At 49.1% G+C, this 13,478-nt stretch overlaps 1 protein-coding gene across 1 annotated transcript in view; it reads left to right on the top strand.

Moving 5' to 3' along the window:
- LOC115912681 (netrin receptor UNC5D-like) overlaps positions 1–8,152 on the top strand; it is a 103,292-nt gene extending 95,140 nt beyond the window's left edge. The window contains 3 exon segments of the mRNA XM_030964337.1: positions 490–654; positions 3,376–3,554; positions 5,967–8,152. Coding sequence (XP_030820197.1) covers positions 490–654; positions 3,376–3,554; positions 5,967–6,168 — 546 coding nt within the window. The 3' untranslated portion in view covers positions 6,169–8,152.
- The last annotated feature ends 5,326 nt before the right edge of the window (positions 8,153–13,478 follow it).

The following is a 13,478-nucleotide window of genomic DNA, read 5'->3' as shown; positions in this document are numbered from 1 at the left end:
CAGCGCAGTTCCTGGTGGGATGTTTCTTTCGGATGGAGGAAAGAAAGTCGGCAGGGCCAGGGCAGTTCTCAATGGGAAGTTCCTTTAGGACGAAGAAGGGAAGGGTGATAGGACTAGGGCAGTTCCTGGTGGGAAATTCCTTTGGGGTGGAGAAGGGAAGGCTGGCAGTTCTCAGTGGGAAGTTTCTGTCCTTGCGTTCTGGTTACAAGGTGATTCCCAGGAGACACAGAGAGGAATCCTGATCCTGGCAAGAGGGAGGAAGTGAAATGCATCTTTTTGAAGTCTCTTTAAGCATCTCTTTTAAGAATCTCCAGTTACTTGTTCCTCTGAGCTCTCGGTCACTGCCACACCTCAGTTCCATCAACTCAATCCTCATTTTCTGGTTTTGCTCAGAGCTGGAGGTGCCATTACCGAGCCCACCCCAGCCGAGTAGCACTGGGTGTGTCCCCAGGCCGTGTCCCCTGTCCCTGACGTGTCCCTGTCCCACAGGAGGTGCCGTTCTCCCGCGTGTGGCGCGGCAGCCCCCGGCCCCTGCTCGGCGCCTTCTCCCTGGAGCGCTTCAGCCCCGCCACCACCCAGCTGTGCTGCACCGTGTGTGTCAGGCAGCTGCAGGGCCACGAGCAGCTGCTGCACGTCCAGACCTCCGTCCTCGAGGTACAGACACCAGCACCCCCTGGTCTGTAGGGTGGGATGGTCGTGGAACCGAATCCTGGGGTGGGGTGGGGTGGGTTGACTTGGCTTGGCTTGGGCTTGACTTGGCTTGGCTTGGCTTGGCTTGGAAGGGCCTTAAAACCCATCCAGTCCCACCCCTGCCATGGGCAGGGCCACCTTCCACCATCCCACCCCTTGGACCCTTCCAAGGAGGGGACACCACCTCTCTGCCTGCCAGTTCCCTCCCCAGTTTTGTCCTTTCCTCCTGTAGTTTTTGCTCGAAGCTGGAAGCAGGCTTTAAAGCCTTGCAGGTCCCATTTCCAGCAGAAATCAAGGCACAGAGACCCTGTAGCACCAGCAATAATTTATCAATAATTTAATAATTGATTGTTTGGGCTGGTGGCTGCAGTTTCCTAGCAAGAAGCCCTTGCACAGCACTGAGGGTTGGGGACAGGGGTACAAACTGTGCCTTGTGGGGGCTGAGCCCTGCTCATGGCTAAAAGAAATCAGACCTACAGCTGAGCACACTGCTGATCTGTCCCACAGCCACGAGAACTTCAGCAGCTGCATTTTCTTAGATTATTGAGCATTTTTGTTGATTAATCCAGATTAATAATTCTGGATTAGAGCTCTTCACCCATAAATGCTCTGAGTGGGGAGTGCAGCAGCTGGGCAAGAGCACACAAACATCATCCTGTGCAAAAACTTCTCAGAACTGACCAAATGTTTTCTGCTTCTTTATTGTTATTTCATAAAACCCCTCTGTCACTCTCTGTGTCTCCAGCCCGTGCTGCTGCTGCCTTGCTCTCCCTCTCTGCTGTGTTTTTAAGGGCCCTGTCTGTACACAAGTCCCCAGAGCATGTTCCCGTTCTGCTTCAAGCAGATTTACTGCTGTGGAAGGCTTTCTCATGCCTATCTCCAGCAGTGATTGAAGAGGGAGGATAATTTGACTGCGAAATAAATCTGTGAGTGACAACTCCCCCCCGGAGCCGCTCCGTGCGCGACAATCCCCGCAGCGCCCGGGTCGCTGTGCTTATCGCACACGTGCAGGGCAGGAGCTTCTCCTGCTCTGCATCTTGAGCAGAGCCCAGGGCAGAGCTCCAGCACCGGGTGCTGAGCCTGGCTGGCCCTGGGGACCTGTCACAAACGGTGGAGGGAGGCAGCAGCATCACTGCTGCTGGTTAATATTGATGCTGTGTCACTCTCGGATGAGTAACGCACTGAAATTTTTACTTTGTTATGCAAGGCTGGTGTGATTCCACAGGAAAAGAGGGGCCAGATCCTCTCTGGATTCCAGAGAGTCCAGGAGAGCTGAGGTGCTTCAGAAATTCAGGTGTTTAAGAAAACCCAAAGAAAGAAAGAAACAAACACGAATTTGTGTGCCCGTGTTTCGGGTTTAAGCAATTAAAGATTTAGAAACCCAGCACTGCTCTGCAACACAAAAATAACCAAAAAAGAAAACTCGTGGAAGGAAAAACCACCACTTTAAAGGTTTTTATGCACAAGTCCTTGTGATGGTGAAGGAACACCTTCTGGGTGTTCTTTCACAACTCACAGAAGCACCTCTTGTAGCAGGCCCAGAGCCTGTAACACTTTCCTGGCGTTCAGAAGCTTAAGATAGGAAATGCCAGTTCATGGTGACTGGAACCTTAGAAGCTCTTCTCTTCTGCCTTTGGATCCCTTGCTTATCTCACTATAAGACTATAAGTCACTTTCTTTTAACCCTTGCTATTGGACAATTTCCAAAACCCCTGTACCCTATATAAAGAGCTGCTTTTGCCCAGCTCGGGCAGAAGAGCTGTCACTGGGAACCTTTGCAGAAGATTCAATAAAGACGCTCCTGTGGAACCCCACACAGACTTTTCCTCTCTCTCCCTGCATCTGCCTGCCTGGGCACCTAGCAAGCTGAGAGCTGAAATCACAAGGAGCTGATAATCACTAAAGAGCTGATATCACTTCAGCTTGCCAAGGTTGCCTGTGGCTAAGAACTGCTTGGGAACTCGGAAAAGCTGTGCCGAGCAGGTCAGAGCTATCCGTGACGCTGGCTGGGGGCTCTGTACAAATCACAAACGGGATGGGGCTGCTGTGGAACGTGCCTTGAGCTGTTTTATTTTCCAGCATCAGCCTCATTCCATGGTTATGACAATGGGAAGATGCCACCAGCTCACATCCCAGGCAGCAGACTAAGAACTCAATGTTACAACTCACTTTATAAGTTTTTTGACCAATCACACAAAGCAAAAGCACATTGACAGCAGTTCTATCCAACCTCTATAAGCACAGGTACCTTTGGTTAAAACAATGCTTGCTTATTTTGAATACACTACTTACTTGTAAGCTTTAAAACACAATGCACAGAGCTCCATTATTAAGCTTCAACCTTCCTAATATCTTGCTAGATAAAATTTCTGTAGATTAGGGAGTTATTCTTGACAAGTGTTAATACACAGATCATTGTTCTATTTGTCCTTGCTTTTCTACAGTTTAAATAATTTTTCTGCTGACCAATCTCATGGCTGCTGCTTAGCTCTAATCACAGTTCAGCTGCCTCTGGGGCCTTTTGCAGCTTTCCCAAAACCCTCTGATTTTGTGGATTCCCACAATCCAGACCCCGTTGCAGCCTGCTGGGGACGCCCTGAACCCCAGCACAGCCGCATTAACCTCTGAGCCATTTTCTGTTGTCAGTTCAAGCAACCTGAGGTTTGATTCTCCTTTTCCCTGCAGGCTGAGAGAGAAAACATCCCCTTCTTTGGCCACGAGGACAGCGCCTTCCCCGCTCAGCTGGGCCCCAAGGCCTTCAAGATCCCGCGCTCCATCCGGCAGCGCATCTGCGCCACCTTCGACGCACCCGGCGCCAAGGGCAAGGACTGGCAGCTGCTGGCCCAGAAGAACAGCATCAGCAGGTGATGGCAGCGCCCCGGTGTAGGGGGATACAGTGTGGGTAAATGAAGATGGTATAGAATGTAATGTTATCCCCTAAAGAGTTGCAGCTGAGCCAGTTGTTAAGGATTAGGAGCAGGCCTGATGTTAACAGGCCACAGTTAGTCAATAAGAAGAGTGTTATATTGGTTGGTTGAGGGGAACTGGAGTCAGCTGGTTGCTGTGAGGACGAGGAAGAGTCAGTGCCTAGAGGAGATGCCTACAAGAAACATCAAGGACGTACGAAGCTCTAGTGATATGGAACCCTTGCGATGTACTGACAATAGAACTCTTGCACTGTAATGACAACACCCTGGCACGGGGTTTGTGGTGGTGTTCACAAGGGTCCCAGGACAAGGGAAGAGACGAGAATCTTGACTCCATGTTTCAGAAGGCCGGTTTATTATTTTAGGATATATATTATATTAAAAGAAAATGATATGTGACCGTGTTCACAGGGGTCTTAGAATGAGGGAAGAGATGAGGATCTGACTACATGTTTCAGAAGGCTTGATTTATTATTTCATTATCTATATTATATTAAAACTATACTAAAAGAATAGAAGAAAGGTTTTCATCAGAAGGCTAGCTAAGAATAGAATAGCAAAGAATGATAACAAAGGGTCTGTCTCGTACTGTCTGTCCAAGCCAGCTGGGCTGTGATTGGCCATTAATTAGAAACAACCACATGAGACCAATCACAGACCCACCTGTTGCATTCCACAGCAGCAGATAACCATTGTTTGCATTTTGTTCCTGAGACCTCTCAGCTTCTCAGGAGGAAAAATCCTAAGGAACGGATTTTTCATAAAAGATGTCTGTGACAATGATATATTAAAATTATACTAAAAGAATAGAAGAAAGGATTTCATCAGAAGAATAGTAAGGAAAGAAGTGGAATGATAAAAAAAGCCTGTGACTCTCAGAGAGTCCAAGACTGTGATTGGCCATTAATTAGAAACAACCAACACGGACCAATCAAAGATTTACCTGTTGCATTCCACAGCAGCAGATAATAATTGTTTTCCTTTTCCTCTGAGGCTTCTCAGCTTCTCAGGAGAAAAAATCCCAACGAAAGGATTTTTCATAAAATATCATGGCTACAGGGGTTGGCACCTGGAACGGGGATTTTGGGCCATTCAGGGGTGGGTGGTTGGTTGGTTTTTGGTTGGTTGGTTGGTTTTTGGTTGGTTGGTTGGTTTGCTGCTGGCGTCAGGGATGTGGGTGGGAATGAGGGGGGCTCGCTCCTGGTTTCAGCTCCACGTCCTTCTGTCCACTCTCAGGAGTCCAAGGCTGCAGAAGGATTTTGTCCATCATTGAACAGTTGTTCTTAGCCTTTAGGAGGCTGCACATTCCCCCAGAAAAATCCCCTTGAGTCTCTCTCTCTCTTTCCTCTTCCAAAATGAATCCTGCAGATTTTTTTTTTTTAAGGGAAAGACATCTTTAAAAGAGACAGTCATGCTCTACTGTTAGGAGTAATAATATTATGATTATTAAAACTGAAAGATGCTGTAAAAACCAATTTACTTCTTACTTTGCTTTTTCTGCTTGGCTAAATTAAATTGGCGGAGGCAGCTTCCTCACAAAAATATTTTCTGATTGTCACAAACTCTATAAATGCGTTCCCAGGAGAGCAGAGGAATACTTAAATCAGGCAAAGTAACTTTCCATTGGCTTCCTGCTTTGTGTGGGAGCCTCAATAAACCATATATGAGTCAAAGGAAAAAGAGTTTTGGATAAACACTTTGTTTTACCAAATTCTGTGCAAATCACCCCTGCAGGGTCCTAAAAACAGCACATTAGCAAAATAGAAAATCACGGATCAAAGGTGTTGTGTCTTTGCACAACCCAAGCATCAGCTGCTGAGGGGTTTTGTTTTCCAAACACGTGGATCGTGCTGGGCATAGGGCACAGCTGCTGCCCGGGCTGCTCCTCATCCCTTTTTCCCTCCCTTCCCTGCAGGTATCTCTCCTTCTCCTCATCCCTTTTTTCTTCCTTTCCCTGTAGGAATCTCTCCTCCTTCCTCACCCCTTTTTCCCTGCAGGAATCTCTCCTTCCTCCCCATCCCTTTCTCCCTCCTTTCCCTGCAGGAATCTTTGCTCCTTTCTCATCCCTTTTTGCCTTCTTTCCCTGCAGGAATCTCTCCTTATTCCTCACCCCTTTTTCCCTGCAGGAATCTCTCCTTCTTCCTCACCCATTTTCTCTCCTTTCCCTGCAGGAATCTCTCCTTCTTCATCCATTTCTCCCTTTATCCCTGCAAGAATCTCTCCTTCTTCCCCATCCCTTTCTCCCTCCTTTCCCTGCAGGAACTTTTCCTTCTTCCTCACTCCTTTTCCCCTTTTTCCCTGCAGGAATCTCTCCTCATTCCTCACCCGTTTTCTCTCCTTTCCCTGCAGGAACCTCTCCTTCTTTGCCACCCAGAGCAGCCCCTCCGCCGTCATCCTGGACCTGTGGGAGGCGCGGCACCAGCACGACGGGGACCTGGACTCGCTGGCCTGTGCCCTGGAGGAGATTGGCAGGACACACTCCAAGCCCTCCGAGGTGCCAGAGCCCGAGCTGGACGAGCCCGAGTTCCCCTGCAGCAGGAAGGGGCTTTAGTCCCTCTGTCCTGCCAGGACACACGGCCAGCAGGGGTTGGTGGGGATGGAACTCACCCCACATCAGTGGCAGCGGGAGGAGCAGCAGCTAAAAACCCTCTGGTGATGAGGAAAACCAGCTCCTCCCTGTCCTCCTCCACTTAAAATCCACATTTTGGTGCCCCAAACGAGCCTGCACTTGTGTCAGTGCCGGGGCAGGAGGGAGAGAGACACAGAGCCATAGGAGGGAAATGTTATTCTGTATTTAGGAACAGTCATGTTCGTGTACTGCCTAGTGAAAAATCAACAAATAACATTGGATATTTCGAGCCACTGGAGGCTGGTCCTGGTTAAAAGGTTTCTCTAGTGAAAATCAACAAATAACGCTGGATATTTCGAGCCACTGGAGGTTGGTCCTGGTTAAAAGGTTTCTCGCTTCGAGAGTGGTTTAAAATCCCATCACGTTGTCACTTTATGCCTGCTACAGGAAAACTGAAAATTTGGCCTTATCCTGTTCAGATGTTGGAGGAATTAGAAGATCTCATAATTATTTCACATCGTGTGTATTCCAAATAATTTGTTTTAAAAATTCAGCCCCTTAATGAATGTACATTTGCTGCAGAGCTCTGCTCTGTTACCAAAATTCCAGAACAATCCCCTTCTCCCTGAGACTGGGGGGTGTGCACACGCCAGAGGAATTTTCTAATTTTCTATGTCTGCAAACTTTCTTAGTCAAAAAAACTGTCTTTGGGGGTGGATTTAAATAACCAAATAACACACGGGAAATTTCCAGCCCTATTTTAGCAAGTTGAGACATTTATTTTTGTTACTTCATTCTCTGTGGCTGAGCTGAAGGTGAAGGCAATCAGCACAGCTTCCTTTTGGTTTGGTTTCAGATTGAAACCACAAACCCCACACAGCACTGCCAACACTGGCCTGGATTTTGTTGCACAATTTGGGAATTTCACAGGGTCCAGAGCTGGCTGTGTTAGCTTGGTTTAGTTACAAATTGCATTTACCCCAAAAATCAGGATCTAACTGGAGAATTCACCTCGTTTTTTAGCCATTCCATGCAAAAATGATTTATGACTTCAACCAAACCAAAAAGAGCTGTCACTGTGAGCGAGGGCCTGGTGGAGCTGGTACTGAGCCAAATGTCACCATTATTTTTGACCATTCTTTTCACTCCATCCTTCACCATAGCCGAGGTGCTGGAGCCTGTGGAGCTGCCAGGGCACAGGCAGGAGAAACAGGAGCAGAAATGAGGCTTTGGGAGCTTTGTGGAAATGCAGGAAACCCAAAGCAAGGGTTTGGGGGCTGTTTTAGCCTCGTGTTTGGCTGAGAGCAGGGCAGGTCCAGTCTGGAGCTGTTCCTTCACCCAGGACTGCAGTGTGAAAATCTGAACAACAACAACAAGATCAACAACATCAACAGCAGCTCTGTCCTTGCTCCTGCTGCTCTGAAATCACAAATGTCACTGCCTGCCCAGCTCAGGAACAGGCTGAGACATGGAAACCCTGAAACTTGGAAATCCTGAGACCAGTGCAAAGCTTTCCTGCAGCTCAGCATCTCCTGCAGCCTGGCAGGAGGCTCCTGGCACAGGTTTCGGGGCAGACAGAAATACCGGCTGCAAGCTGTCACTGCTTTCAGCAGCACATGCTCCTCCAGTTCTATCCCCACTGACTGCCAGTCCTCCTCCACAAACCTGTTCTTGGTTGGACAAAATGTCAGGCATTAGGAAAAAAAAACAAAACAAGGGATGATGGCACCCGGGGAACAAGCAGAGTCTGCGAGCTGCCGTTGTCGGGGAAACCAGCCCCGCTCTGCCTGCAGCAGCGATTTGTTCTCAGCACCCCAGAGCTGCTCTGCTCCTGGAGCAGGCTGGGTTTCTGTGCCCCAGGTGCTGCAGGGGATTCCTGGGTTAGACATTACAGGGAAATCTTTGGGATCAGGTGTTCCGGGAAGTCTGAACCTCTCAAGTACCTCAGAAATGGGGGAAGTGTTAGAGCCGAAATGAGAGATGCAGGACTCCAGGCAGCTCTCAAAATGCATTTATTGTATTCAAAATGCATTTATTGTATCCAAAATGCAGTTTGTTGTATACAAAATGCAGTTTTTTGTATACAAAGTGCACTTTATTGTATACAAAATGCAGTTTATTCCATCCAAGAGGTTACAGCAGTCCAGGGTTGTGGGTGACAGAGCTGTGCCCACAGCTGTCAGCTCCAGCTGCAGGCAGGCCTGGAGACCCTTTAATTTTGGCTACAAATGCATTATATTCTTTTCTTTCCTGAGCATCTTAATACCAATCTATAGTAGAACCAATCTATACCTTAACTATTATCTATAGCCTATCATAACTGCTGTAATTACCATATTCATGTTACTGTTCTCCAATCACTCAAAGTCAGTACATTACAGTTTAAGCTAGAAGTTGTTTTTCAGTTTTCTTGCAGTGGAAAATTCTGAGACCTTTTTTCTACTAGCAAAATCAGCAGGCTTTTTTATCTGTGCTGTCTTTCTGCTTGGTAAAAACATCTTCTTGTTTGGGGTGGGTTTATCCTTTGCTCTAAGTCATAAAACCCCTTCTAACTAACACACCCTGTGCCTCCTTGGTTATCCAGTGAGACTGGCTCAGCAATTCTTTTCTTCTATATCAAAACTTGCTTCCATCTCTATTCCTTCATCAGACTCTACATTTAAAAATCTTTCTGCCAAGCACACAGATCTGTGAGACTTCCTTGTCAAACTCTCGTCCTTCCCAACAGGAAAGAGAGAAGGAAAATGTGGCCGGGAAACTGGGATAAAAAGGGAGGCTTTGGGAAGTTGGGATAAAAAGGAGCTGCATCCTCCTGCTCTGCTCCTGCTGCCCCAACACCCCAAGGGAGCCCCAGGATCTGTGGGGGCTCAGCCCCTGCTGCCTTTCCTCAGGGAACGCCGGGTTCTGTCCAGCCCTGGAGCTCTGCAGACCCTCCCAGTGCAGGACACCCCGCTCAGAGGGACCCAGCCCTGCCCCAGAATCCCATCCCACCCACAATCCCATGTCCTGGAAGGGAATAAATGTCCAAACTGGACAATTCCAGAGGGAAGCTGTTCCCCCATGCAGGGCTCAGTTGGACGTTGCCCTTTAGGTTTTGTTCCCTGGTTTTTCTTCTTCCCTTGACTAAAGCAGTTCTTTGTTGCTGATCTCACTCTTTGAGATTCTGAATCAACAACTCTCCAGCTTTCCTTCCTATTCCTGGCTGCTTTGATGCTCTTGTATTCTTCAAATGAACCAGAAATGCCCCAAATATTTATTTCCTTTCTCTCTTTCTCTTAAAAAGACCTTTTGGAAATCTGTGCACGTATTCATATGGTTTGACCCAAAACACAGATGTGGAGGAGCACCTGGAAAAGGATTAGAGGCCAGAAATTAAAAATTCATTTCTTTCTTCTGTTGTATAAATTATGATAATTGAAAAACAATTTTCCCTGAACTAGAAAGTAAAAGAAGGAGAAATGTGAATTTCCCCCCTGTAGATTCCACGTGGCTGTCCTGCCTCTGTTCAGGAGAAAGAGCCATTCTGATTTTACATCACCAAAGAATCTGCTTTAATAGATTTTCATTTTCCCGAGCACTTTGCCCAGGTATTTCTGTGCCATGACTCATTGCAGACTAATGGCTGCATTTTAAAAATGACTCCCAGCTCCGCCAGCACCATAAAGCTCATTTCCATCTCGTACCGCCCTGCACTCCCACAGAAATTTTATTGGGATTTTTGTAATAGATGAAGAGATATCAAACAATTCTCTTAAAATCCAGCAAACTCCTTTTGTCCTTGTTTTTATCTCTGGCCACAGCTGCTCTCCCCCTCTCTGGCCTGGGCACTGCTGCCTTTCAGAGAATCTTATTCAGCATAAATCAGCAGAAAGGGATCTTGCAGACTCCAGGATATTCACATCACACTGCAAGTCCATTCTTTTCCACCTGCAAGGCAGCGCTGTGAGAGTTTTAAAGCATTCAATAACTGATCAATTCCAGTTTTCCACAAAAGGGAGGCACAGCCCAGGTGAGTTAAACAAAGGAAGGACTGGGCTGGGCTTCTGGTCACCAGCTGAATCTTCTTTTTTCAGGCTGTTTCTGCCTCTAAAACACAGATTGCAGCAAAGAGCTGTTCTTGGCTGGTAATTAACTGAGTGGAAAACAGGAAATGAGATTTGAAGTCCTTGACAACCAAGGATGATCTCCAGGGTTGCCTCTCTGGCCTTTCCTTGGCTGATGCCCCAGGGAGTTCTCTCTCACCTGTGGCACAGCAGGAAAGGGGGAACATCCCTCACCCAGAGCCTGCCCGTGGTTTCCCAGGGGCTGTTCATTCCTGGGATGAGCTCTGCTGAAATTCCTCCCTGGACACTGCTCCTGCTCCAACAGAGGCTCACAACCCTCCCTGCCCAGCCCCAGGATTTTGGGGTGGAATTGGTGAAGTTTGGGGTTCCCTGCACCCAGCCTGGGCAGAGCAGGAGGGGAAAGTTTGGGGTTTCCTCCCAAACCCTCCCAGCACCGACCAGCCCCTGGCTCTGGCAGAGTGGAACATGCAGCCCCTGCCATCCCCACGCTGGAATTGGGAATATTGACCCATGGTTGGGATATCTCCTCAAGGAATCCCCTCAGGTGTCCCTGATTGGGATATCTCCTCAAGGAATCCCTTCAGGTGTCCCATGGTTAGGATATCTCCTGAAGGAATCCCTTCAGGTGTCTATAGCTGGGATATCTCCTCCATGAACCCCTTCAGGTGTCCCATGGTTGGGATATGTCCTCAAGGAATCCCTTCAGGGATATCTCCCCCAGGAATCCCTTCAGGTGTCCCTTATTCGGGCACTGGAGGGGGAGGGAGGAAACCCCAAACCCCAGCCCCAAATTTTTAGGTGAATCTGTCAATTTTTCCATCCTTTCCCCTCTCGGCCTCCACCCCAGCCCCCATGCTGAGCCCCAGGGCTCCTGAGCGCCTCTCCCAGCCGAGCAGGGCACGCACAAACCCTGGGCTCACAGACACAGCTTTGGGAGCACAAACTCCATCCCCTCACCTGGCGCTCCCCCATCCCGCTGTGACCCCAATATCCCAGCTGATAAACAGCTACAAACATGTTAAATGTGCTCCTTCTGTTGGTTTGGATAAGATAAAATGTCGTGCTGGTCAGTCTGGTGAGGCTCTGGGCAGTGTCAGACAAGAGATAACAAAATTCCCATTGCATCCTCAACTTCCAGAACTTTAAGCCAGCTCTTAGGTGAAAATGGGAGGACGAACTTCGACCCAACCTGACACAAAATATAAATAACTCCTAAAAAGAGAAAAAAACAAAAAGCCCACAAGTATTCCTCTAGAGAGACTTGTTTTCTCTTCTGCTCCTTTATTTTTTGCAGTGAAGAGGTTGTGAAAAGCTCCTTGGCTGCTCTGCCTGAGCATCCCTCCCTGCCTCGGCGTGTTTGGGGTGAAGGAGGGCAGAGCCCTGAGCCCTTCTTAGGATGAAGCTGAAGGAGAGGGGAAGGGAGACAGAACGTGGAATCAAAAGCATGGCCTTGGCTTCATACCACACTTTCTGTGCCTTGTTCTATCAATGTAAATTCTGAATGTTGTACAGTGAAAATACTTGGGAGAGACTCCTTGGAAAAGGCTGCACTGGCTTCTTTTTTCAGCACATGTACATATATAAATATATATACATATATATATATATATTTGGTAATGCCAACCAGCTGTGTTCTATTGTCCTGGAGAAGTCAAAGTGGACACTTTGGGTGTTTTCTGTAGAGTTTCAGAGCTGTGTGGCCCCGGCCTTTGGAAAGAGTTGTACAGATGGGAATTATGGATATCAGCTATTTATGAATAAAGAGTCTTTTACTGACACCTGACCCTGCTGTCCTTTCACTGCTGGGCTCAAACCAGGCCAGGCACTGGGAAGGGGGGGCTCACATGGACCTTTGGGGGTGGATTTTTGGTTTCAACCATTCAATTAATTATTTTTAGTAATTAATTATTTGAATTGAATTAATTCGTTCATTTGATTGTTCCTTGGCGCAGTCATCCCCAGCCAGGGCTGGGCTGTGCCCTGGCTTGGGGACATCCCAGGATATTCCAGGGACATTCCAGGGGCACAGACATCCCCAGCCAGGGCTGGGCTGTGCCCACACTCAGGGATATCTCAGGGACATCCCAGGGACATTCTGGGACATTCCAGGACATCCCAGGGACATCCCAGCAACATCCCAGGACATTCCAGGGCTGGGTGTGCCCACATCCCAGGGACATCCCAGGACATTCCTTGGCACAGACGTTCCCAGCCAGGGCCAGCCTGTGCCCACACTCAGGGACATCCCAGGACATTCCAGGGAGATCCCAGGGCACAGAAATCCCCAGCCAGGGCTGGCTGTGCCCGGGCTTGGGGACATCCCAGGACATACGAGGACATTCCAGGAACATCCCAGAATATCCCAGGAGCACAGACATCCCCGGCCAGGTTTGGGCTGTGCCCAGGCTTGGGGACATTCCAGGGATATCCCAGGACTTCCCAGGACATTCCAGGCCATCCCAGGACATCCCAGGGACATCCCAGGGACATCCCAGGGACATCCCAGGACACTCCTTGGCACAGACCTGCCCAGCCAGGGCCAGGCTGTGCCCACACTCAGGGACATCCCAGGACATTCCAGGGACATCCCAGGGCACAGAAATCCCCAGCCAGGGCTGGCTGTGCCCAGGCTTGGGGGCATCCCAGGACATACCAGAACATTCCCAGCGCGGGCTGTGCCCACACTCAGGGACATCCCAGGGACATTCCAGGGACATCCCAGGACATTCCCAGCCAGGGCTGTGCCCACATCCCAGGGACATCCCAGGGACGTTCTTTGGCACAGACGTCCCCAGCCAAGGCTGGCTGTGCCCACACTTGGGGACATCCCAGGACATCCCAGGGACATCCCAGGACATCCCAGGACATTCCCTGGCACAGACCTGCCCAGCCAGGGCCGGGCTGTGCCCCGTGCCCCGCCCTGAGCCCCGGGCTGTGCCAGGTGCCAGCTCTGCCCCCTCTCAGCTCATTAAATCTCCCCACAAGGTGATTTTATTGCCGGCTGCCAGAGCCGGGATTTACTGCCCCATTCTCCACCTGCCCTCTCGCCTCCGCCCGTTCCTTTGTATTTGTTAATGGCCTTTTCTCTTGTTATATAATCCTGTCAGCAGTGTAAAAATGTCTCTCAGGACTGCTCAGGGGTGTAAATCTCCCGGGCCCGGCGCTGACAGCGCTGAGTGGTGGTGGCAGGAGCCCTGGCCTGTCCTCCAGTAATTGTCACCACATGAT

This window comes from Camarhynchus parvulus, chromosome 22, assembly GCF_901933205.1.
Source record: "Camarhynchus parvulus chromosome 22, STF_HiC, whole genome shotgun sequence".
Taxonomy (NCBI): Eukaryota; Metazoa; Chordata; class Aves; order Passeriformes; family Thraupidae; genus Camarhynchus; species Camarhynchus parvulus.
This window is presented reverse-complemented; position numbering and strand designations above follow the sequence as displayed.